The sequence below is a fragment of the Pseudoliparis swirei genome, chromosome 6 (genome assembly GCF_029220125.1).
Source record: "Pseudoliparis swirei isolate HS2019 ecotype Mariana Trench chromosome 6, NWPU_hadal_v1, whole genome shotgun sequence".
In the NCBI taxonomy this organism is placed as follows: Eukaryota; Metazoa; Chordata; class Actinopteri; order Perciformes; family Liparidae; genus Pseudoliparis; species Pseudoliparis swirei.
Window position 1 is genome coordinate 14,285,707 of NC_079393.1, and position 27,493 is coordinate 14,313,199.

General features: G+C 41.1%; 2 protein-coding genes across 2 annotated transcripts in view; both read right to left on the minus strand.

Moving 5' to 3' along the window:
* Positions 1–10,437, minus strand: part of igf1ra (insulin-like growth factor 1a receptor) — a 72,242-nt gene extending 61,805 nt beyond the window's left edge. The window contains exons 1-2 of the mRNA XM_056416107.1: positions 9,406–10,437; positions 1,026–1,589 (exon numbers count right to left, since the gene is read on the minus strand). Of these exons, the coding sequence (XP_056272082.1) occupies positions 1,026–1,589; positions 9,406–9,511 (670 nt within the window). The 5' untranslated portion in view covers positions 9,512–10,437. The remainder of the gene's footprint in view (positions 1–1,025; positions 1,590–9,405) is intronic.
* A 2,983-nt stretch (positions 10,438–13,420) lies between these two features.
* LOC130195541 (high affinity choline transporter 1-like) lies at positions 13,421–25,555 on the minus strand. Its single transcript, XM_056417128.1, has 8 exons — positions 25,372–25,555; positions 25,157–25,270; positions 21,895–22,050; positions 21,643–21,791; positions 20,277–20,423; positions 16,620–16,773; positions 15,391–15,608; positions 13,421–14,558 (listed from the first exon to the last, which is right to left on the minus strand). The coding sequence occupies exons 1-8, from the start codon at positions 25,553–25,555 to the stop codon at positions 14,043–14,045; spliced, it is 1,638 nt and encodes a 545-aa protein (XP_056273103.1). The 3' UTR covers positions 13,421–14,042.
* Between the last annotated feature and the right edge of the window lie 1,938 nt (positions 25,556–27,493).

Below are 27,493 nucleotides of genomic sequence, written 5' to 3' on the forward strand. Positions count from 1 at the left end.
TACACATAAAAACGACCTCCAGAATACTTCTGTATTTCTTTGTGAAATATTTTTGAGGGGGAAAAAAAAACTACCTCTTCGAAAAACAAAACAACTAGCAGCTTGATATCTTAAAAAAAAAAGCTGCATGAAAGGCAATACAGGCAAGAAACATTTTTATTTTTTTAAAATGTTGGTTGTTAGGCGGAATGAAACATTTCATCAGCAGCTCAGCTTAGTCAGTCTGTGTCAAACAGGCTGCAGGAGTCCATTTAAAAAGGCTTGAACTGCCTGCTCCAGTAGTTTTGAAGAGGCATGAGACAGCGGATCTGGTTGTCCCAATGTCTAATCAAAATGTACAAGCTGATAGAGTAAACGTGCTGAAGATATGTGACGTTACTACAAGCTGCTATACTCGCCTTGAGAGCTGTACGCAAATAGATAGTATGACCCTCCTCTGAACTGTTTTTAAAAATGCATGACCCTACCACGGGGCAGAAGTTATACAAGGATGACCCTCCCCAAAATTCTTCAATACACCCCTTTTCATGAATTCAAAAAAGTCCCCAAGGCAAATATTTAACTGACATGGTCCAGACAGGTAGACTAGCTCATTTCTTGGCAGAGCTAAATTAACCTCAACTGAGTATGCCTTTCTAATACCTGGTGCTCTATATTGCAGCCATCCTTCACTCCACAAATAGCCTGATCTAAAGACAAGGTCTCCATAATGAACGGAGAGGAAATGTTTGCACTGGCCCGTGGACAATCCTGCAGCCTGACGGAAATGAAGGAAAAACACTGCCTAGATTCATGGGATTTGTTCACCAGTGAAAAAAATGCACAATTTCAGAATGTTTATAAGACTGGAAACCACCTACACTGATCAAAGTCACATCGACATTTACTGTACTTGTATCACAAAATGTGCACACTGCCGTGCAAAGATGTGTATCGCAAACATACCATTGAAAGCCGCTTCATTCTTTCTCAACATGATGTGCTGGGATAAAGTATTTTTTTAAACAGAACATAATTCTGCTTACCTTTCTGGCACTGGCTGGAGGTCCAACAGCGGTAGTCGTAGTTCTCATTGAACGACGTCCTCTGACAAAGAGGGTTATCCTCCATGATGCCTGGGCAGACATTGTCACACTCCTTTACCTTCTTATTCCCATTAATAACGTTGTTGAACTCGGCATTCATAATAAGAGACCAGTCCACTGAATCCAGGTAGCAGAGCTCAGGGTTCTTTTCAATCCGCAATGCTCCCCTGGTGATGTTCCTTAGGTTGTACAGGCCGATGTCCTTCAGGCTGGTCATCTCATAGATCACCAGGGCATAGTTGTAGAAGAGGTTGCGCCCACGTATGACACTCAGGTTGGGGAAGAGCGTGCTGAGGCTGTCCAGGCCCGAGACACGAAACAGCAGCAGGTAGTCGGTGATGACGGTCAGCTTTGGGAAACTCAGGGAGCGAAAGGCATCCGGTTGGATGTTGTTGTTCTTGTCGCTGATGAGGAGGATCTGCAGGTAGCCCTCCACCACCGTGCAGTTTTCTAGCCGCTTGAACTCGCCGATATCATTCCGGATGTCGATACTCGGACCACAGACTGGAATAGACAGAGAAAGACGGCACATTAAGGCGCATCCTCATTGTCTTAACCAAGAAAACATGTCATCAAAAAAGCATATACAATATTTTCTTTTGGATCAGAAATGAATGTAACAGAAATGTTGGGTAGGAAATACAGCGATGCTTCATGCAGATTACATTTGCCAAAAATATTTGAATTAGAATAATCTTCTTGAGGCATACAATCCTGTTAGTCCAGATGGTGAGGCTGGTACTTTGCTGGCAACATGTCACACATACAAACAACACAGACAGTGTGCGCTGCGCTCGGAAACCACATGTCAGGCTACATCGTATAACACGGGTTTGCATTCTCTCAGGCATGTTTATCGCAGCATGGCATATGTGTTATCATCAGGGTGAAGACATGTGGAAGAGTGAGGTGACTTATTTAGCTTTACAATGAGTTTCACAGGTTAACCCTCTGTACTCATATCCATCGTATCAAATGCAAACCGTTCCATGAAAAATGGGTGTCTGTCACCTCAGATAACCCCAGCGCTTGAATAAGCTATTCCTCTGTCCTCGGAAAACGGCACTTGAAACCAGTGTCTGGAGCGCTCTCCAACACACGCACGCACACACAGCAATGACAAACAAACCATTTATTATTGATGACAATCAACTCCCGCTAATCGTGCATATCAATTACTACACCTGGGAATTAATGGTAGATGATATTCTCATAATGTAATTGTGCTCCAATGCAGTGGTTCGATTACCTTTTTTTGTCCGATACGTCTTCACTCTTGTCTAATGAAGTGAGATCTAGTGCCGCTTCATCGACGCCACTGTCAAGTTGCAAATAAATACGTTTTTTAACTGTCACGCCGTATCATATTTTACACAGGTATCGTAACATTCTATTCATGCAATTGAAATGTTTTGGTCGATGTGGTGACGTTTGCATTCGTACCTCTTGGAAGTGGAAATTAGAAGTTTTAAGTTTCAATCATCCACCTTTACTTTTAGCTAACTAGTTCAACATATAATCCATTATACAGCTGCCCGTTTAACCCGTAGTTGACTGAAATGGTCTACGCGCCTCCACTTCCGCCATTTTGAATTGGACGTATCGCCAGCGGCGGAATCGCGATATCAAGTTCCCGCCCACACAGCTGCCCGAGCCAATCACGAGCAACCTCACCTCGCTCGCTGCTACCCATAGCATCGCAGTAGCTGTTTTGCTACTAACCATAATATCTCTACAACTAACTGGATATAAAATCAAATTGATGTATGTTCTGTTACACAGATTTATGAACTACAGTGCAGCCAGCAACAGGAAACGACCAAGATATGTTGGCTTCACTTTATGGAAGCAGTAATGTCATCAGACTAACTATTTTAACCATGTGTCTATTACTTTCAATTAAATATTTCATTTAACCCTTACATAGCTAACAATTTAACCATTATTATGTTAATCATTGCATTTTTTTTATTTTATCCATTAAGTCTTTGAAGTATTTATCCATTACCTTTTGCTATTTAAAACATGTATCCAATACTTGTAGCAGTCTCTTTCCAGCCTTTAACTATTCATTAACCTTTTCTACCATTCATTTTCATTTTGGCCCACTGTTTGGACTTCTCTGCTTGCGTGTTAACTAGTTTTGAATTCTCAATTGCAACACATAGTGTTCAGGTGTTCCAGCTGACTGAGATGTGCAGATATATTTTCAGTTAGTGATTTCTAGTAATTTCTTTCTAGTTTTTTGTTAAGTCACTGTGCAATCTTTCCACGTATCTCCAAGCAACTGCCTTCCTGTTTGGGAATCACTGCTCAAAGGCCACTGACAAAGTCTCAAATCTCTAAACTACCTTATAGACATACATTGCATTAAATATTTATGAAGAATAAATGATTTATACAATTCCAAAATTGGCACATACTGACGCTAACGGGTTGCATAATATTGTTAACTGTCTAAAAGAAGGTTCAACAGTCAGCACAGCGCCTGTCCAAGAGACAAACAGCCATGTTTTCAATAAGAGTCTTTGGTCCTCATCATCACCAGGGATAACGCAAAGAGCTGAACTGTTTCTGGTCCTCAAATAAATACTGTGCCAGCAGATGTCTTTCTAAAATGGTTGAAGAGATTTTTTTAAATGATAAAAGTGACCTCTCTTTGGCATATATTTAACCGTATGACGTGTAAGTGCTCTCAAAAAGTCCCTTTGAGTAAATTAACTTCACCTCTAGAAACAAAAAAAGGCCATGTTTGAGGTTCTTTGTCAAACTATTCTGCCAAAAATAGAAGCTGCATTGTTTTTATGGGTGAGTGGGCTATATTTAGTCCCGTCAGGGTCTTTCACTTCTCCAAATTTAGAACGGAAACAATTACTCCACAAGAAAATAGTATTTGCTTTCTCCTATCAACACCAATGCCCCTGGGCTCCACTTGTGAGCCATCGAACTGCATGCATTCTTTGTTTCATTGAGAATTTCTCCCGGCTTCTTCAGCAGCCGGAGAGAGAGGGAGGATGGGTGGAGCCATTCAAATACAAAGACTAATTTGTTTATTCGTAAAGAGAGGCCCCACTTCCTGATGAGGGCATTAATAAAATCAGGAGGCATCTGGCCAGAGGAGGAGGGGGAGCGAAAAGACACCGATGAAAGAGAAATATGTGTCGCCATCCTACTGGTGTAAAAACACGACAAAGAGAAACTGCTAAATGTATTAAATGTGTGTAAAATATTCCTGTGTCTTTTATCACGACCTCCAATTCATGTATACTTAAATCTGCTGAAAAGAAAGAGAACAATAGAGCAAAGAAATGCAGAACAAAAGGAACTCCTCCTTTTTGTGATTTCCTTGTTCTACTCATCGGACATGTTAAGCACCAGGAATTTCAATCATTTCCTTGGGAAAGGATTGAATAGGATGTTGCCTCAAACTAACCGAAGCTTATTAGTTTGGATGTCGCCGAAACCTCCAGGTTTCTTTGATTCTTTCCAATCATTCCATTTGTTGTGAAGACCACAATGCTTGAATCAAATGTAGAGCCCAAACCCTATATTTATTGTCACATAAACAGGAAATAGTGGTGGGGTAAAAATGAAAGCGTTGACATATAATAATGACCAAGAAGTGAACATTTGAGTCCAGAAAGAGGGATATGCCTGCATACATGTGTGTGTCTCTCCCTCCTCTCTCTCTTTGCTCTTCACACTGCTGAGTAAACACACATATCTGCACAGCGTAATGCGATCCATCGGCTCATGTTTATGATTGATAAACCTTGCCCTCCAGGGAAATATCCACACACACCCACACACACACACACACACACACGCACATGCACGCCCACACACTAATTTTGACACTAGTAGTATTCTGTAGCATTAAAGGAGCTCCACCTATTTCTAATGTGCTATATTTTAAAAAATCTGAACAAAGAATTCCCACTAAAATCCAGTTATAGTTGATGCAGTGAGGGAGCCGGTCACTGTGCGGTCATATCCCTTCACACCTGCCACATCAACTGGCTCTAATCCCCGGCACACTGGAAATCATCTGACCAGCGGTCTGGTGGGCCACTTCCCCTCAGTGGACCTTACTTCAAACACTGTGGCTCACATTTCACCAAAACCCCAAACAGTAACACTACACTCTCCATCACAACAAAGCTCACGCAAAGACTCCCCCTTCCCAAAATAAGGAGAGGGGAGGAGGTAACGTACTCTTATGTTTACATAAACAGTCAAATGTGATCAGTCAACAACCACATTTTATTAACTCCTCAATTACAGCGAAATATGGTTTGCAAGGATTTTATATTAATGTCTGCAAGGATATAAGGAAGTCTGCAGGAAACTTACAAAATAAGAAAAGGGAAATTCAAGAACTTTAATAGTATTTAAATTTAAGTGGTGATAAATGTAGTACTTTCTTGGAAAGTTGTAGCAAAAAATATTTTCTTGGAGTCACCCCAAAATATTTTGTTCCACCACTGCTTAGGATGCAGCTGTTTGTGAACAGAAACACAAGTTTCTGTCAGGTACACTACATGGCCTCTCTGGTGTATATGAATGAAATCCATAAAAGAAAACAAAGTGAATAATCAAACATGATTTCAGACATTAGTCTGAAACTATAACCCTTTATGACAGTTTACTGCTATACTGTATGCACCTGTGCTCTAAAATCTCATGCATATACAAATACAACTTCCCTTCTTTATACAGCCTTACTTTATTCTTCATTAAACACGAGTTACCAAGTCATGACCTAACGAATGAAACAACAATAACATCAAACAATAAAGAGGTTTCTCGCTGATAATCTAAAAACACCTCTGAGATTAATCTTTGGCTGATGAATTCTCCACTCGGGACAGATCCACATTCAGTTCTTGATGAACAACTTTCAACTGAGACACCAAGTGCCATCCAATGGAAGAGCTAACATTTGCAATCATCTCATAAATGGTACTATACTCCACAGGCTAATAAATCGGCAGCCTATGATGATGTTGGCCAGAGACTGTTTGTGCAAATCCAAAAGCAGGCCACTTGAAATAAAGTGTTTAATTAAGCATTGTAAACCTCAGCTGTTTGCCTGGAGGAATTGCAGGACAGCGTTTGACTGTACTCTCGCAAACTAGCCTAGTGACACACTTTCACATCCTCACACAGGAACACGCCACTGACTCGGGCTGTCAGGCCGAGTCCTGCTGCAGTACACACACAGAGAACTGCACAATAAACGCACATGCATGCACACAAACACGCTAGTACACACACACACACACACACACGATTGCTATGGACACTCACTACACTTGGCAGGATGTGTTACAAGACATTTCTGCATCCAGCCAAGCCAAGAATAGGGGAAAGGAACGCATGGTGGGTGGGGTGGAGTGGTGGAGGGGTGGGGGAGGTCATGTAACCGCGTAGCCCCGGTCACAAGATGGAGTGGGGCACCTTGGAGTAGAGTTACAGCAGTCATATCTGACTCTGGCACGTTAGTTTGAATCCCCTGAATCCCTATCTATTTCTAAATGTCAGTTTGTGAAATTTTACATGTGCAATGTGTTTATATATATATATACGTTTATATATATATATTTATTTGAGCCACATCACGACAGAGAGTCATTCCCCAAATGGAACGATGGGAGCGGTGCCTGTCAAGCACAATGCTTGCTGACGTTTGATTATTTATGCCGCCATTCAAGTTTTCCAGAGCAACATGTCCCTTCATAAATAACTAAACAAAAACACTGGTGTGCCCTCATTGAACGGGACAGAGGGTGCCTGTACTCCCACAACCCCTGTGCCAATGTTGTTGGTGACATATCTATTTATAACCCTAATAGTAGTGGGGCCAAGTGATGAAGTTAAGCGCATCGGTCTGGACAGGAGACCGCTGCGTATGAACAGCAAAAGCCAATAAAACAGTTCACAAACTCTCCACTCTTCCAATCAACAAAACCAAGTCTGTTTCTCTTGCAAGTGTATTTTTGCACATTTCCAAACATCGAGTCTCTATCTACCTCTCCCTCCCTTTGAGAGACTTGTTTGCTGCATACACTTGGAAGCCACAGCATGGAAAGTTTACTGTGGTGATAGTTAAAAGGGATCTTAATTACAGAATATTGGTGTGGACAGATTATCAAAATGAATAAAACCCCTAATAGAGCTTTTGAATATCTGTAATTTTCCACTCAGTGATGATATAAATTCTGACTCTGCAGCCCAGGGAAATAAACATCAATACACTGGTGAGAGCCATCCCCGTCTTGATATTCACCACAGTCTTTGTCTCTGGATGCTTTGTTGTGAAAAGCGTGGTGTATTATACACCACAAAGCGTCAAGATCTGAGAGCAACCACTCGTCTCCCAGCCCCCTGCTGCGTTCTTGGGTGTCTTACTAACTCAGGAGGCTGCACAGAAATGCACCCCCACATGGCTGTGGTCGGACCACTGGTCAATAGGACAAGAAATGCTTTTTCTTCTATTGTAATGCAAATAGAGGTTAGTCTGCATGTCTCCTTCCCAAGTCAAGTTGTCTCCACCTACTAATTTACATGTTTCATGAGAGGACATGTGGGATACATGTCCTCTCAGGAAACAGGTAAATTAGTACAGGAGTGACGCACTACCCCTTAAAACACACACACACACAAACAAAAATCAGCCATGCCACCCAGGTTACGCAGACACACAATCTCTGTACTCAAGGTTGAACGATGCAAATGGAGGGGTCTTGATGTTTACTGAGCAGCAGTCAAATGACTTTTAATTGAAATACACACTATTAACCTCTCTTACTTCAAAAAGAACATGACATTGACAAAGTTTTAAAGTGGGAGTTGTCTAGAAATGTTCTGTATTATGCACAGAAGGTATACCAAAATTGGCCAAATCATTTCTAAAATTAGTTAGTTTTGGACTAAGATTTTTTTAAGACGGATTAGTTTGGCATTAGTGTTGCCCAACATGGTATTTAGAAAGATTCAACTGAAAAGCCTAATAATGCACATCATCCCCCAGCAGGTAGAGTTTTCAAACAGCTTGCTGTTATATGCTGAGCAATGAATTGAGAAGGAACTCTCATTTACCTTCGTTGTTAATTCTCAGCCGTTCTATTATAACATTGGTACAAAAACTGCACTCTTGGTTCTAGCTGCTAGATATGATTACTTAAGATTGCTTTAGAATGGATGATAAATGTGCTGTGTACTCGTTGAGGCATTGATGAGCACGTTCTAAAATGTTAAACCATACAACAAAACGTTGAATTCACAGCAAGGCCACTGCAATGGTTTTAAGCTCGGGACATTTAACATGACTAGACAGAAAGTACTTCGAAAAGCACCTACAATGTAGGGTATTCCATGAGAAATAATCAGTGCCCCTCTGTTATTGGTTGGCAAAGTACACAAAAGCACTCAAACTAAAATCCGAACAAAGAAAATGAATGAATGCACCTCCTACGATAAATTGTTCAAGACTAAAATGTCAAGTTTTTCCTTTTACAAAAAGCCATTATTCATCTCGTGAAAACATGAGGTCGGGACTGGAGCGGAAACGCGCGTGCACATGTGAAGGCTTGCATTAATTACCGCGACATGCATAGCTTTACACGGAGTAGTTTCCTCTGTAGTTTACCGACAACACTTCCGACGTTAAGCTGGAGTGGTTTTAATCATGGCGGCTGTTTGAGAACATCGTCGACCGAAGTCCGCCTTTTATGTTGTGTTTGCATGTTGTTGTTGTTTTCATCTGTGGCGTTTAAGGAGCCACGGTGTGTGTTGTGATTGAGCTTTTTCATGCGCAGCGACGCCACACCACGAAATGCAAAATGGCCACATGGTCGTAGTAACCTTCAGCTCTGGTCCCTGGATTCATCCTCCGCTCTCCGGGTGTCTCGCGTGCAGATTACGGCGACGTGTGTCTTCATCGCTGCCCGTTTCGGAATAAACTAACCCGCTTCATCGAACGAGGCGACATTGCGCACATTAAAGCAGATGTTGCCTTAATGTGTTGACCTAGTGACGGGCAGCTGGACCACATGGTCCTCCGCTCACACGCGAAGTAAAAGATGCAGGTCGTAAAGCTAAATGCTCACGATCGGTTTGCCCTATTGAGTATGTAAGAAAAAAGCAAAGAGAAGGTGTTCCCCTAATTTTCCTTTTAATAAACAGTTTAACCCGTTATTGCTCCCAATGAGCAAAATACTGCTTTACAAGAGGTTGAACTGAGACACAAACAGCTCATTCTCTATTAGGGCAAACCCCTTTGTAACTTTTACACAATATAATAATAAAAAATACTTACTCTCTCCATGTGTGGACCAGATGCAGATAGTGGAGACAGAGAGCATCAGACCCCAAAACAAGGTCGGGCTACCCATCCGTGTGTCAGATCTCATGTTCTTTAACATTATTATCCTCTCAAAAAATACAAATTAAAAAGGCAGGGATATAATTGAAATGAAATAGCGAAATTTGCACACATCCACTCCAAAAAAATAGATATGAAAAAGAGGAAAAAACAAAAGTCTGTAGCCCAAAAGGGCTACTCTATATAGCCTGCAAATGCGTGGCTTCCAGGATTTATAAATAAATGTGTAGAAAATCGCTACAACAAGAAATTCCTTTGAAGAAGAAAAAAAAATACTAAAACAGTCTTCTATTTTTGACAATCACAGGATACTTTGACGTCGGCTGGGACGGCACACACGCCAGTGATTTGACTGGATAAATGATGGTAATCCCCATCTTCAGTCTCCATCTCTTGAAAACAGCAGTGCGCCTATACAGTGCGAACGGGCCTGGGAATACAAATATACAAAACACTAAATGTTATTATTGCGAGCCTTTTCCGCCATAATAAACAAACGCCAGTGTCGCGAACAAGGATCCCCCCGTGGTTGAGTATGAGGGGAGAAATGGGGCAGAAAACACGTCCAGATCCACAGGGGTGGTGGCTGCGAGGTCGAAAATGAATGAAAAGCCTTTTTCTATCTTATTTTGCTGATGCCATTCAACCAGCACAGGCTCTCGATCCCCTCAAAGCAGTCGTGGCCCTCCGTGAGAAGTCGCTTTCTAACCCAATTGGCGGACTTATCGCTGCCGTCAGTCGAGATCTGCAGCTGAACGAAAACACCAGACTTGTGCCACGCAAGAGAATGGGTCTCCAGCTCTCCAGCTACACGACCTCGGCTGGGCTGGGAGGCAGAATGTGTCCACAAGGAGTGACTCTTTACGAGTGCTCCGTGTTCTGTCTTTGTCCTCGTAAAAAAGAGAGAAAACAGAAAGTCCCGTCGCGTGTGTATCCAGAGGCTGAAATCCTTCGGTTCGCCCGCAGTCAGCGCAGCCACTGGGTCTCCGCTCCTCCGAGGAATCTCTGCTGTAAACAAGAGTCGGGTTCTCTCTCACAGAGACACATAGTGCTACGGATAAGGTGGCCGCGAGCAGGAAGGAAAACCCGGACTGGAGTCACGCTCTGGGATTCCCGAATCCCACTCCAACCCCCACAGGAGACGCCGAGTGGTGATACCGCACAACCCCACCTGGCTGTCCCCCGGCAGCCGTGTTATTATGAGTGGCTCTCATCTTTTCATTCTGGGGAAACAAACGCGATGTCACCGTCTATACATGCCACGTTATAGTGTGATGATTATTTGCAATAGTTACAATAAAAAAGGAAGGGTTTGGATCAAAATGTTCTTTAATTTCTCATTTTGCAGAACATTTCAGAAGAATGCACAATGCACGGGTTATGATTAAGGTCGAATAATGTGCCGGCAGCATATACATGTAATGCATAATAAGGGTTCCAAGGCTGGGAAGCATTGTTTTAAAACGTGTGCATTGCCAACGATATAGCACATGTCGAGTTATTTCAGTTTATATTACATGGTGCATATGCATATATATATATATATATATATATATTCTTTACTGATGTGTGTTGCATCGAAGCATTCACTGATATCCAGCACATGAGGGGGTTAGTAGCCCCTTCAGCCATTCTTCATGCCCATGGTCTTACAAAACTCTACACTGTCGCCAATTGAGAATGTTTGCTTGATAGGACTAATATATTGTCTCGGTTAAGGATTGGAAGATGTTATGTCTTGCGAAATGTGTTGGAAAATATAACATTGTTGGGAAATGCATCAACATATCCAGACCATCTGAGATTACTTTCACCCAAGGTTGTTCACTGCTGAATGAATAGCTATGTGTCTCTGAGAGAGAAACTATTACATTATTACATTGTTCACACTAAAAGTTTTACTTTGTACTTGATTTGTGTGTGCATACACATCTTTCAAGATTAGCTCAGCTGTATTAGCTTTTGTTTGTCAAAAAAACAAGGTCACCATCAGCAAGAAACACTCATGCTTGAATGAGTTACATTCTTAAAGTTCATATGACAATATGTGAGACTTCATGCAGTTAAAATGACATTCCTAAAGGCGAAGAGGCTTAAAGGGGGTAGTGAGTTCTTCAACACAATAAACACGATTACAGCAGGGTTGTTCATCGTTGCAGGAGTGAAACATTGTTGCCACTAATCTACTGTTGCTTCTCAGGGGAATCAACTTTAGTATGAGCAGTTCACATTTACTCAGCATTGATGTTGAATTTCTGTTTTATAAACAATTGGTTACAAACAACACGGTCAGACTATTTGGACTCTTCACACACAATGTGGAAGAGTAGGCCTTTAACATTGCTTTTGGTATTCAAAATGTGTCACATCATTAATAGCCATTAAATTAAATACGTCTGGGTTAATGAAGTCAGTTTTTACATAACTTAAATCAGGACTTTTTCATTGTGAGAGTGTGAAAAAGGCTATAAAGTGTTCACCAGAGAGATATCTCATACTATTCCGTTAATGTAATGATGTTTACTCCAACAATCAAAAGACTATTACAGTCCCGCCATCAGTCATTGTTTTACAACCAGCAGGGAGATCTGAAGTCGATTCCGTGCATTGGAGCCCGCTTTCGTCACGGGGCCACAGAAAGACCCGACATGGATCCTCGGCTAGGAGGACTGAACCCAGCGGCCGCATCTGTGGTTCATTCATCCCGCTGACACGCGCAGCAACACCGCGCGCGGCTCACACGTCCGCGATGCCTTCCGAGACAATGAGGAAGTCAGTATACCGGTATTTATTTTATTTTATTTAGTTAATTTCACATAACATCAGCTTTTGAGTGTTGGACTGAAACATTGTCTCATCTTACTTTTGAACCCCACCTGAATGTATTTTGTGGATTTTCCCGTGTCGTTTTATTTGTATTCGCTTTTAATACATAAACGTGGAATTGAAGGGGAATTCAGATTATAACATAATCATATTCTAATTATTACGTAATCAGAATAAATATTCCAGCGCTAAAATAAATCACTTTGTGAATAGGCATATCCCGAACCATGTTCTTCTCTATATTGGGAAATATCAATACATTTAAATACATGTTAGGATGTGTCTATTTCTGGTATTGCTTTCGTTAAAAAAATATAACCACCAAATAAAATGCAAAAACAACAATATATCAGCCGAGTCCTGCTATCATTTAAATGCGTTTGAAGCTTAATTACTAAATCTCAACTTTAGTCAAAGACATAAGTAAAGTGTGACAGGAGGAAATATGCTCTATTTGTAGCACAATTTATGTGAACATAACAATAATGTTAGTTTCGGGTTGGGCAATACATTTATTTGTATAAAGTCATAAAACTAAGAGCCTGTATACTTAAGTCTTCTGATATGTTGTTGCGGTAAAGTGATGGTCAGAAGTACACATACATCTCTCCTCGATTGAATTGGACGTACATGCAGCACGTGCCAACGTAGTTGAGTGACACTGAACCAATTTGCTGTTTTTTAATATCTCTATTTATTTATTTATCGTCAAACGTAAGTTTGGGGTATTTGTTTTGGTGAGCACATCTGTGAGGTTCCCTCTGGTGAGGTCTTCAGTGTTTCGGTGCTTCCCTCTGTTGATACAAAGGTGGCATTGCAGCTGTTGGAGCAAATGTAAAAAACTACTGGAACATACATTTAAAACTGTGCTATGAGGCGAAAAAGGTAAATACCTTTCCGGGGTGTAGTTCAATTCTGTAGGTAACAAACGGTCCATTATCATTTAAAGGTGATGGAACAAAAGTTGTATATTAATATATATAACTTAGAGCAAGTAACCTGTGTTTGTGTTCTTCTCTCTCACACATTAATACACATTCAAAGACACAAATTCCATCAGACTTTGTTTATGACCCGTGCAATCACAAAACATTTAAAAAATAGCAGTTCAAATTCTCTATTTCGATGGTCCTTCATTCAGGATCCATTTAAAGCATAAAATATTGTAAAATACTTTTGTAAAATATTGTAAAATGCAGGCACTTGCTGCTAGATTCTTTTGTTTTCGGAGGAATACTCAACCTCATCATATTGCATCACATATTGAGATTGCTTGTTCCCTCAGTGTTTGATAAATGCAAAGAGACAAAACTTCTTAGAAAGTAAGACAATGATTACACAATTAAATAACAACACCTGGGTTGAACTTAATTTACTGAAAAGGTTTGAGGGGAGACCTAATTAAGGAACTACAAAAATGTTTGTTTCACCGATAAACAATTAACAATTGAGGAAATAGGTTCATTTAAAGAGGACTGACTCCTGGCATTAAGATCACAATCTTGAGGTCATCCTCTGTCGCCTTCATCCTCTTCCGTTACAAAAAGACATCCATCACACATCAAAGCTTTCTTGACTCCCGCTCCACACTGCTGGTCAGTTTGGTGCATATAAAGCGTATGATTCAGTATTAAACACGTGGATTATACAGTACATGTAAGAAATGTGCAGAGAAGAAGGTTGGTAGGAATTTGCATAAAAAAAGGTTTACGTATACTTTGGCTGATGTTGTATTTAAGTTAAGCCTAGAGTTTTGTATTAAGGCTAGAGTTATTTTCCTCACAAGGAGCAGGCACTTGCTCCTTCTCTGCCTCTTTTTTCTCATCAAACACCCCCAGTGAATCCCAGGATTGAGGAATTATTTGGCGACGGAAGGCGACCTCCACCAGCCAGGACACTGAAATAATACATATCATAGAGGAGAGCATGGCAATTGTCCTGAAGGGGAAGTACTGCACTTTAACTCCGTCCACCTCCCGCCAGCCGGGGTACAGGATGAGAGCGGGGATTCCAAGCAGCGGCTCCCCGCTCAGCCCACGCACCAGCAGTCCTACTAAATAGCCACAGATAGCACCGTAGCTATTAGCACGGCTGAAGTACAGCACGCATACGAGCTGCGGGAGGACCACGCAGTAGAGCAGGTCCCCGCTTACCATCCAGAGGGCGAACACGCTGTCATCGCCAAAGGCCAGGCCTAATCCAGCCAGGCCCACCAGCAGCACGATAATACGGATCACTATCTGCAGCTCTCGCTCCGAGGCCTGCAAGAACAGAAAGGAGAGGGACAATACAAATGCAACTAGAATGGGCACTCGGTAGAGCGCATACCTTCGCATATCACAAGATTGGGCATTGAATTATGAACATTTTGGCATTAGTTGCATGCCAATTGGACAAAAATGTATCGTGCTATGGTAAAAAAAAGATTTTTACCTTTCCATGACCTTGACCTTGACATTTGACCCGATTGATCCCAAAATCTAATCAAATGGTCCCCGGATAATAACCAATCATCCCACCAAATTCCATGTGATTCAAGAAGATTTGACCTGTTCATGACCTTTGACCTTGACCTTTGACCCGATCAATCCCAAAATCTAATCAACTGGTCCCCGGATAATAAACAATCATCCCATCAAATTTCATGCGATTCGGTTCAATACTTTTTGAGTTCTGTGAAAGATTTTGACCTGTTCATGACCTTTGACCTTTGACCCGATCGATCCCAAAATCTAATCAACTGGTCCCCGGATAATAAACAATCATCCCACCAAAATTCATGCGATTCGGTTCAATACTTTTTGAGTTCTGCGAAAGATTTTGACCTGTTCATGACCTTTGACCTTGACCTTTGACCCGATCGATCCCAAAATCTAATCAACTGGTCCCCGGATAATAAACAATCATCCCACCAAATTTCATGTGATTCGGTTCAATACTTTTTGAGTTTTGCGAATAACACGCATACAAATAAATAAATAAATAAATAAATACACGGCGATCAAAACATAACCTTCCGCATTTTCAATGCGAAGGTAATTATGCTCAACCAAACACACACTCACACATGCACACAAACACACTCGCACACACCTTCTTCCTCAAAGTTGTCTTGTATATGTTTTGTGTAAACATGGATGCTGAGGACAGCAGCGCAGAGTCCATGGAGGACATAACTGCCGCCGCCACACAACCAATGCCCAACACTGACAACCAGGAGGGTGTGAGGTAGTGCAGGGCCAGTGGGAGGATATTCCCTGCCTCCCCTCGTTCAAAAGGAGGGGGGAGACCGTACGCTGTCTGGTTCCAGTCTGAGAGAACAGGAGAGGAAGAGAGAGGAGCAGGCAGAGAGGTAGAGAAAGAGACGGTCAGGGTTGAGAGGAAAATAATAATGGCAGGGGAAGAAGCTTTTAAGATTATGGTGATGGCAACAAAATAAAATGAAGAGGCAAATGTCCCAATATAATTAGTATGATATGCAGATTTTCTTTTTTACACAAACAGACAATGAAGACTTTTAGAAACAAAAATTCAGGAACAAAATGTATTATTTATATTTGTAACAGTTTGGGCTCCAAAAGGAGGACAAGAATTACTTGAATAAAACTTGTGTTTGGTCAAAGTCCCCACCATGTTACATGCCAGGGGAGAATACGGTTGCATACTATTTTCCCCAATTACCTTTTGTTTTTTGAATTTGCATTAATGATCCAAGCTCATTCTTGAAACACTGTGGTGCATTTGGGCTTTAAATATGTGTGTCCCTCTGCAGTCGACTCAGTGGTGGGATTGAATAGTTTTACACTGTGATTTGTTTGTCCATATTTCGTCCATCTGCTATTGATGGATCCAATTCCAAAACTGCAAACCATATACTAACATTCTATTTCTATTGTGATGTTATAAGAATAGCTGTTAATATTAACACACTTTTACAAGCCTTTGTTTGCACTTAACACAGAAACAGGAACTTCTTTTTCAATCGGCACTTTTTGATGCTAAGCTTCCACTTGATTTGACCAATGTCTGGTGATTCCTCCTATTCTCTTTCAGCTGTTGCTAAGTCACTCTGGTCTAACCGTTGAACAGCGGTTTATTCTCCATGAACAAAACACTTCTCGGTGGCTGAGAGCAGAACAAGGCTGTAGTGGATCAAGCTTTTGCGGCGGGGGACTCCAAACCTTTGACCGGTAGTGTACAAGTCCTCCCGTGCCATTTACCACGGTAATGGTGAACTAACTGAACATGTTTCCGATGTAAAGTTATGAATGTGTGGTGTGTGTACTGTGTGTGTGCAACTGAGTGTTAACGTTCATGTATACCTGCAGAGGCAGCCACTACTCCAATGATAACTGAGGGGATTCCCATAATGAAAGCTGCCCCAGCAGCAGCAAAGCAGGTGACCTGAGCCTGAGTCGAGGAGGCTGCAGAGAGGATCCTCTGGTAGAGAGCTTGATAGGCCAGTCCCCCTAAAGCCTACAACATGCCGGCACAAAAACCACACACTTTGTCAGTGAACAGATGGATGATTGGTTGTTGCCTGAAACCATATGTTTAAGACATAATTATAAGTCTTTTTCCTAGTACGTGATCTTGAACTTGAAACTGAAGTGCTACTTCAATTGACTTTTTATCAAAGAAGACATTGTAGCATCTCACAGTAGGAAAATCACTCACATTGTCCTGGATTACTAAGACACCGGAAAAGAAGAGAGACATTTTGATATTATTCGATGCACATGTTCTTTTTCTACAAATGTCTGGTGTTACCTTGTACCCTGATTAGAGCTGTATCTTATCAGCTGACACACAAAGACATCATCAGACCAATTGTGTTCAAATAAATAACACAAACAGAAAACATTGCTATTTTAAAACTTTTTGGTAAATTCAGAATTTTCTTTTGGGAACATCTCCAATGATGAATTACCGATTTTCAGGGATGTACTGGAAGCCAACAATAGAGATACAGTTTACTCATGGCCTGCATAAAATATGCACATATGGCATGTCGACCCCCGTAGGGGTCTAAAGAGCCGCTGTGAAGCTTAAAGTAGTCGGCTCCGGCCCTCACCATCTTGGCAGCGACGACACTTCCTAACACTTAAAAAGGGGCCTAGATAAAAGCCGTAAGAAAATGTAATCGAGTGATTGATTGCAAATTTGGTACAAAGTCGTAAACATGTTTAGTTTTGCGAGCCACTACACCACCGTACAGCCAAGAAAGTGTCTTCACCTCATGTAAACAACTGATTTTCAGCTGGCGCATGCGCAAAGGGTAGTCCTCAATGAAACACATTTATTAGTTGGAATGCTTCAGCAGTCCAACTCTTGTTCTTGTCTTCTTTATTAAACTTCTTTATATTATTAGTTGGAATGCTTCAGCAGTCCAACTATTGTTCTTGTAATTAGTTGGAATGCTTCAGCAGTCCAACTCTTGTTCTTGTAATCTTTATTAGTTGGAATGCTTCAGCAGTCCAACTCTTGTTCTTGTAATCTTTATTAGTTGGAATGCTTCAGCAGTCCAACTATTGTTCTTGTAATCTTTATTAGTTGGAATGCTTCAGCAGTCCAACTATTGTTCTTGTAATCTTTATTAGTTGGAATGCTTCAGCAGTCCAACTCTTGTTAAACTTTTTATTATTCCATTTCTTCCGTACCTTTTTTGCCCCTCTTCTTCTCCTTCATATATTCAGCTATTTGAACCATTCAAATATTAAACAATTCAGCTTCTTCAGGAATAGAGGGGAATGACTTTTCATATTTCAAATGTTTCAAATTTTTGTATATTTAAATACTTTTATGCTATTTTTAATTCATCAGTTCCTATGGAGAAAATCTTCAACTTTAGAAAGCTTACAGTATCTTCATATTTTCAGCAAATTCAGCAATTACATTTTTAAAATGTTCAGATAGCCTTCAGCTATTACTGTATATTTTCAAATATTTTTTATCTTCTCAAATTTTCTAATTATTAATTTTTCTATGGAATAAATAATGAATGGGATCCAATGAGGGAAATCTTCAAATCCGCTTCAACTTGTTCAACTTTAAAAGCTTACAATATCAGCATACATTCAGCTAAATACACAATTTTACCTTTAAAATGTTGACAAAAGTGTTAGCTATAACTTTATAATTCAGCTTCTTTTCATATCTCGTATAGTTATTTAATTGTTACAATTTTAGTTTTATGTGTTTTTCCGCTCCTCCTGGACTTTACAATGGGTGTGTGTGTGGGACCTTAGAGCTGTGACGTCATCGCTAGAGGGGACAGCTGCGTCAGGATCAAGCGGAAATTATTTTTGTATATCGTCACTACGGCCACAATTATTACTCTTTCTGCATAATTTTTTGATAAAGTAGTAGGGAATCTTGTGCTTGTCGTAGACATGTGACTATGGAATCCAACAGTTTCCCAGATTTTTCTAGAGAAGCCTTAAAGAGGGAGGAAGTCCACCTTTCTGCTCAGTCATCTCCATTGTAATTCTGAGCACCTTTCAACTTTTTTGAAGCAAACAGGAACATTTTCTGAACTGCGATTAAACTCTCATTTCTTAACCAAAAAAATATTTAAGGACATGTAAACGTTCACAAAAGCCTTGAGCATCTCCTAATGTAGACTTCTCTAGGATCGGAGTTATAGTTCTCTGTCAAATCCAAATGTTCTGACAGGCTGATTTCATCAGATTCTGTGCTGTCTGTCCCTCACTCACACAGGTGTTTCACATTAGGCTAATCAAGGGCGGATCTCACACACACACTCTTGTTTCTCACACATTTTGAACCCCCCCCACACAGACTAACGTTTCTGCCCGTGTGCGCTCGCGTGCGCGCGCGCATGTGTCTTTAAATGGAGAGATAGAGAACCAGCATTTGAGTTTTTCAGGTCTCATTTAACCCACAAACATAACAAACATATCGGCGCGTTCGGCTCAATCTTTCCTCTCTATTGATTCTACTATTTTGGTGATTTGATCATGTTTTTTTTGACAGGGTTTAACAAATGCTTTTGTAGAAAATCCACTCGGCGTTTAGATCGTCTATCCTTCACTCTGGTTTCTCCCTCTCTTTCTTTCTTTATCTTTCTCCTTCTGACTCTCAATTTCTTTCTCTCTCTTGATCTCACGTCTGACTTTTCCCCCTCTCTCTCATTTCTTGGATTGTGATTCATATCTTTGAATATTTAGAAGATAACATTTTGCTTATCTTTCCAGTTATACATTTCCACCCAATATGTTTGTGCTTCATTATTTTGAGCAGGAAGTTTCCCTTTTTGATATGTTCAGATGTTTAAGCTATTTTCAGCATATTTCAGCTGTTGGCAGCTATTTTCAGCTATGTTCAGCTTTATAAAAAAAGCTATTTCAGCTAATTTCAGACATTTCCAGCTATTTCCAGACATTTTCAGTTATTCATTTCATATTTCAGCTATTTTCAGACATTTTCAGCTACTTTCAAACATTTTTAGCAATTTTGTTTTTATTTTTCAGCTTCAAGCTTTCAAATGTTAGCATTCCAACGCATTTTCAGAAGGAAATGCTCTTTCTAGTTTTGAGTTGATATGCACACCATCTAACCTAAATAAATCTAATAAATGAAAGTATTCATACATTTTGTGTTACACCCATTAAATATAAATATCTATTTTTGTAATTGATTTATTTAAATGTATCAAACAATATTTAAATGTGTCACCTCGAAGAAGGGCTTGAATCGTTTTTGTGAGTGTAACCTAAATAAATCTAATAAATGAAAGTATTCATACATTTTGTGTTACACCCATTCAATATAAATATCTTCGTTTTGTAATTGATTTATTTAAATGTATCAAACAATATTTAAATGTGTCACCTCTAAGAAGGGCTTGAATCGTTTTTGAGTGTGTGTGCAATCATACATCTATGGAGGTGTCCATTCAAGCCCTGATCTCCACTGCAATCACACACAGTGAGACAAAATACAATTTAAAATCTTACCAATAACAGCATCTCATCTGCCCATTTTCCTGCATCCTCCAGCTTCAACTCTCCCAACCATGAGATTCCAAGTGTTTGGTTGAGGTGGACTGTGTGCGAGATGTTAGTAACTGCAGGACTGAGTATCAAAAAAGGAATGCAGAGCCACTGAAACAGAAAGAAACGGCTGTTATAGCAAAACTGGTGACAAGTCAGCCCTTGAATCACTTACATTTCTTAACATTCTTCAACTTGAATGCATTCACTCTGAACCCCGGTAATTGCCCAAATAAAACCATTCATCATAGAGAGAAGCTCTAAAGACAGACATGAGTGTTGTATCTTCATTTCTCCGATAGTCCTTGAGCACATGTATGAAAACGGCTACTGAATACCGAGAGGAGAGGACCGGAGAGGTTAAAAGTAGATGCTGTAAAAATGTAGTTCATGCATAGATTTAGATTCCAGTGTTTTCTAATTTTTGTGATTTAAATTATCAAAGAAACTCCACTTGTTATTTGATTAATTTCTGGTTGTTTTATACTGCTCAAAATACAATGTTGAGTTATCTCCAGCTCATCACCTGCCCAGCCTCTGCATCAATGGATGAATTAGTAGAACTAATACATCCCTGAGCAGTGTTTTTGATCTCCATGCCCCTGTCATGTCACATGAGGTCAATTTCTCCCGCTCTGCTCCCTGGTTCACACATGAGCTGCATACAATAAAAACAGCTTCCTGCTCCATTGCTTCATTAATAAAAACCCTGGCAACTCTAAACTGCCTTTTTCCCACCATGAACCATCTTCTGAAGCCACAACTGTCCTCTTCAACTGAGGCTACAGAGGAGCAATGCAACAGCTTCATTGACTTTCTCAGATCCACGGTGAACCACATTCGCTCTCTAATGTCCAGCTCTCCATTCCCGGCACCCTCAGCTCTACAAACAGCTCACTCCTCCGGATCCCCAACACCAAAGCTCCGACCGGGCCCTGACCACATAAAGGCAACACAGACACTGGACTCTCTTAAGACTAAAAACCTTTAAAAAAGCGTTTATGACTTTGTGTTAAATCACTGTCAGCTATTTCTTTTTTTATTAGTTTGTATTAACTATGTACTGGCTCTTTGGCACTCTGAGATTATTTTTGAATGAAAAGTGCATTTCAAATCAAATGCATTATTATTATTATTATTATTATTATTATCTCTACTTCTAGCCAGGCTGTTTCCATAGACGTATAGTAAATGCTTGGGGTTCAGAGGAGTAAGTCTCATATTTCTGTTGCCTTCCCTCCGTCCTCCTTGCTCTCTCTTCTCTCTCATTTCTATTATTTCGCTATTTTATTGCACTCCCTCTGTAGTTCTGTATTTCTGGGTTTCTCACCAGGCTGACAAAGACGAAGGAAAGCTGGATGATATCTGTATATGCCACTGAGTAGAGACCACCTAACAATGTGTAGATGATGGAGACAGCTGCCGAGATGATGATGGAGATGGTAGATGACAGCCCAAGAATGATGCTCATTGTTCCTCCTGGAAGTAATACAGAACATTAAATTAGGGATGCTATACAAATAAGAAATGTGATGGATTATGGCAGAATCATAGTGTTAAATCTGAACAAAGTGTTACTTACCCAGAGCAGCAAGGATGCAGGCAACCCACAACATATCACTGACCAAAGCAGGAAGCAGCAATGCTGCAGTGAGCATGTTGCCATAGCGATGCTGGAAGGGATCCAACATGGTCACGTAGCGCTTTGACCTCATCGGTTTGGCAAAAAACAATCCTCCTTAAAAAGTAGAGAGCACTTTTTTGTCATTAATGATATTTTAATGATTTAAAGTAAAGCAGAAATGATAAATTAGTCATTTTAAATAAACAATGATGAAACAAATGCTAAATCATTGTCATTTTTTTTTAGCTAGAACTGCAAAGTTCCTTAAAATGGGAATAGTATCTGGTTTTCTCCCTCGTTCTCATTTCAGACCCCACTATGGCCACTGGAAACTAATTTTTTTTTGACAATTAGTTATTGGCGGAAATGTTCTGAAGGCCTGTGGGGAACAAATAGCTGGTGTGTATGCTGACATCTTCAACCTGTCTTCAACCTGTCACTATCACAGGCTGTCGTCCCCCGTATTTTTTAATCATCCATCATCATACAAGAAAAGACCAAACACACCCACTCAAAATTACTTCAGGCCAGTGGCAGTCACACCAGCTGCCATGAAGTGTCAAGAAAACCTAGTTCTCACACACATCAACCACACGGTCCCGGACACTGTCGACCCCCTCCAGGACGACGCGGTAGCAATAGCTCTACACCACTCTGCAACACCTGGAAAGCAGCAGAACGTATGACAGGATGCTCTTCCTAGACTACAGTTCTGCCTTCAATACCATCCACCCGGGCAAACGAGAAGATGACAGACCGTGGCGTCCCAACTCCAATCTGCAACTGGATCCTAGACTTCCTGACAGAAAGAACACAGGTGGTGAGAATGGGAGGACAGGTGTCTGCTGAGCTCACAGTCAGCACAGGATCCCAACAGGGCTGCTGCCTTAGCCCCAACTCTTCACCCTGTACAACCATGACTGTGCCTCCACCGAGGACAACACAATCCTCATCAAATATGTGGATGACGCCACCATCCTGGGGCTCATCAAGGGGGGCGGGGACAAGTCAGGGTACAGGACCGTGGTAAACAACATTCTTGTCTACGGAAAGGAGAACGACCTCATCCTCAACAAAGACAAGACCAAAGAAATAATACTGGACTCCTCCCCCTCTACAGCTTCTTATCATCAAAGGAACTGAGGTGGAGAGGGCCGACAGCTACACATTCCTGGGACTGCAGGTTACATCTGACCTGAGCTGGACTCTTAACACCAAAGCCACAGTGAAAAAAGCCCAGCAAAAGCTTGATTTCATCAGGCTGCTCAGGAAAGCTGGTCTGAAACGTCGCCCTCTCACCCAGACCTACAGAGGACTGGTAGAGAGCACCCTCGCCACAGACATCACTGTCTGGTATGGTAACACCACACAGACAGAGAAGTAATGTAATGTAAAAGAAGTCTGCGGAGAGGATCAGAGGGACAAAACGTCCTTCCATGGACTCTATGTATGTGCAGCGCTGTCGGAAAAGAGCAGAGGGAATCATCAGAGACTCACTCCTCCCAGCTCACTCTCTGCTCAAGACACAAACATTTCAAGTACAAGCTGAGACACAGCAGAACACGTTTTTTCAACAGCTTCTTCCCTGCCACAGTCAGACTGATGGCAAAACAAAACTATTGAAATATGTGTAATAAGTCCCAACACTACCACACTACACTTATCATGTTCAATATGTGACATATTATTTATCTGTAATTTAAAACTGTATCACAAACTGTACATATAAGCACCTTGCTTGTTCTTGTACATATTACCACCTTCTGTATAGTGTATTCTTTTATATTTTGCATTTTTTGTCTGGGTCTGGACTGTTGGTCGAGGCACAAATGACAAACAAAAACTTGAATGTCTTGAGATCCTTTTTTCACTTAAATGCTGCATGTTTGTTTACCTCACGGCAAGAAAGTCATTGGAGTAGATGGAAAACATCTGTGTACAAATCTTCCTTTTGTTTGAGGGGTCCTTCCCACAGTCAACGAACAAACAGGTTAGATGAAGTAGAACATTTTTAAATGATCTGTTGGTGTGAATCCGTACGTGTGAATGTCTGCCTGAAGGCCCAGATAGACCATCAATCTGCTGTAGGGTGCATGAAAGACTCTTAGTGGGAGAAATAATGCTGTTGCATAATATAATCTGCCGGCTACATTTGGGCCGTTTCCACCATGAGTATCTATAATTACAATGTGTACTTCTCTGGCTAGAATAACTTAAATGTGTCAATTATGCATCATAGTTTCAAGTCCAATCCATTGCACATGTAGCAAAGTATGTCCCTCTTTCACAACACTGACAATGTTAGGAATGCAGTCTTTTAATTTTTCATTAGCCATGGCGGTTGACTTTCAGGTGTATTTTACTGCAACAACAGGCAAGGCGTCTGCATTTTATAAAGCAATAAAGGTTTGGCAGACTTTGGGTCGACCCGGCATCTAGTCCAATACATACTAAGATCAGTGAAAGGCCAAAAAGCCACAACATCTCTAATTAAAAATAAGCTGGTGGAGAGTTTGAAAAGATTAATTACATTATATGATATTTTAGTGTGTGAGGCTGAAAGCACAATCACAGGGTGGTACTACTTTTAAAAAACAACAACACAAATGTGTTAAAATGTCAGACAATGTCTTGGAGCGGTGTAATAAGTTAGTAATAAGATGGACCTGCTAACCACTGACCCAAAGTGGCTCTTTAACACTCTGTAGATAGGGACCATATGTTTACTGGCTTAGTGTTAATGTACTCTTTAATTTTACTGGGCAGTTTTTGACTCGGTCACATTAGCTGTCTGCAATTCGGTATTTCAAGACACAAAAACAGCTCGAGTGTAAGTTGAACTCATATAACTATTCTAAAATGTTGCTTCTGCTGAAATATCAACATTTGATATAAAAAAGTGATTTAGAGAAACTTACTGCAGTCTTTCCAGAATTAAAACATGGTGATGAAACTTAATTTGAAAGGAGAAGGAGGAGGCGGAGCTTTCCAGAGTGACAGTGAATGTTGTCATCACTGGGGGTTTTACTCTTGCTCGAGTTGTAATGACCCAGACAGTCAATTCACTTCAACACTGCATTTTTAACACTGAGGAATTAACTCTGAATATTTACACCAACACTGGGGGCTATTTACTCTTGCTAGTGTTGTATTAACTCTGAGATAGTTAATATACTTTGACACTGAATTTTTAACACCGGGGAATTTACTGTGTACTTACCCAAAAGAAAAGTGATAGCATAGGCAGGAGGCCCCATGGCCCAGATGAGACCTTGAGAAGGGGAATAAACAACCTCAGCAGTTCCCATGATGTAACCTCCTCCGACCCATGTTGCTAAAAGAACAGCAAAGAAAATAATCAAGACTGTAGCTGAGTGAAAGGAGTGTAGAGCACAGACAATAAGTACATCAAGTATGATTAAGTAAAAGCTCTACCTGTCATGGTGAAAACCCCGACCAGGACATTAATGTTGCGGCCACCAACAATGGCAACTTCGCTCTTAGCGCCGGTACATGTCTTCTCCACTTTCTTGGATTTTCGAGATGCCCAGATCCCAATTGCAAGGATGACAATATAGAAAACCACCACGGCCACGAGTCCGGGGACATTCACTGCCATGATTGTCTGATTACACAATGCAAGATATAAAACACAATAGGAGCATGTAAACAATAATGTAGTTAGTTTATCAACGGTCAACCATGTGGTGTATTATTACTATTGTCTTTAGAAATCTCCAGGAAAAAAAGAGACACACTTTTATACTGACTAGGTTAAACTTGAAGTTGACAGGCTTAGAATAGGCCCTGCATGGGCCCCATCACTCAATGCACTCACTGATCCTATAATCTCCTCTTCTATGGCAAATAACTGTCAGTGAATTGAGGTTCATTTTGAACAGAATGTTGTACTATTGACAGACGGAATTAAACAAGCCCATCATTGAGCCCAGTATGACAAGACGTATGCCAGAGTAATGTGACCAATCAAAACACGTACTGTCGCTCACCTGTTAAGCTGCTATTTGAGACTGACAAAGAACATTGGCACATCTGCTCGTAATCTTGACTAGGGTTGGGTACCGGAACATTCCGGTGCTTCTTTCCGGTGCCTGAGCAGATTGAAATTGAAAAAAACGATTGTTGTGAACTTGTCTGGTGACTCCGCCCTGTCAGCAGGTTACGACAGGCTATAATATTTAACTTTGACAGCGGAGGCTGCGCCGTGTGTGACGGCCTGAGGCCGTGTGGAGCACACCAGCGTCAGGCTGGGCGCGACAGGGAGACCGTCACCGGTCCCCCTGAACATGTGGAGACCGATTATGACGAGCAGCCTGAACTCAGATTAGTACCGTATCGTTGATTGCAAGTCTTGCATTCCTAAAAGTAGCCCAAGAAATAATAAATTAGCCATTATAACCATGTTTAAGCTAGCTCGTAGCTAGCGCTAGCTACGAGCGTGACAGTCTGCTAGCAGATGTGTTGATGTACAGCGATCCCAGCTGTATACCCGGTGTTACCGGGAATATAATGACGGAGGAATAAAGACCGTGGGGCATCACTTTGTTTCAGTGTAACTCTGGCTGTCAGAAGCAAAACGTTATTTGTCACGTGTCATCTTCAGTACCTCTGATTGGTTGTTCTCTTTGCCCATCAAAACAGTGACAGGATTAACCCTATAAAGTCTGCACATGACAATACATATCACATCATATAATGGAGAACATGTGTTGTGTATGTTAACAGTCTGATATCCGTTGTGTGTCAGTGCTCCATGATAACGGCTTCTAGAGGGAATATGGCCGATGAGGTTTTTAATGTCCTCATTGTGTGTTTTTAAAAAAAGTATCGGTTCAGGCACCGTTTAGGCACCGGTATCGTTTTAAAAGTACCGGTTTAGCACCGGTATCAGAAAAAACCCAAACGATACCCATCCCTAATCTTGACTGAACACACCGTATCACGGCAGTGAAAAGGGTTCACAAAGGGGTGTACACGGGTGGCCCAAGAGGAAGTATCTGCCTTTAACTAATCCCAAATAATAACCTCTGCCGGTTTTCCAGAGACCATAAAGTCTCAGAACAATTGGTTGACTAAAAGCGGGTATACCCAGCTCCACATAGATAACTTAGTAACATAGTAAAACATGATTGTGCAAAGACAGGCACAAAGGCAGAAAGTGGAGGTTTGCAATGCTAGTTTTTTCCTTTGGAGATCTCACTCGACCTATCGTGGGTTCGAGTCCCGGTCGTTCCAGGTCCTTTCTGTGTGGAGTTTGCATGTTCTCCTCGTGCCTGCGTGGGTTTACTCCGGTTTCCCCCACCATCATAAAGACATATGCGCCGCAGCCTCACCCCGGTTCGTATGGATGTGAATGAATGTTGGTGGTGGTCGGAGGGGCCGTAGGCGCTGATTGGCAGCCACGCTTTTCTGTCAGTCTGCCCCAGGGCAGCTGTGGCTACTGATGTAGCTTACCACCACCAGTATGACTGTATGTGTGTATGACTACTGGACTCTGGACTCTGTAAATCGACTTCGGGTATCTAGAGAAGCGCTA

Coding starts and splice junctions, on each gene's coding strand:
- LOC130195541 (XM_056417128.1), bottom strand. CDS start 25,555: ATGGCAGTGAATGTCCCCGGACTCGTGGCCGTGGTGGTTTTCTATATT. Junction 25,271..25,371: donor CGGGGTTTTCACCATGACAG/GTAGAGCTTTTA, acceptor CTGTTCTTTTAG/CAACATGGGTCGGAGGAGGT. Junction 15,609..16,619: donor AGTAGTGGCTGCCTCTGCAG/GTATACATGAAC, acceptor CTGTTCTCTCAG/ACTGGAACCAGACAGCGTAC.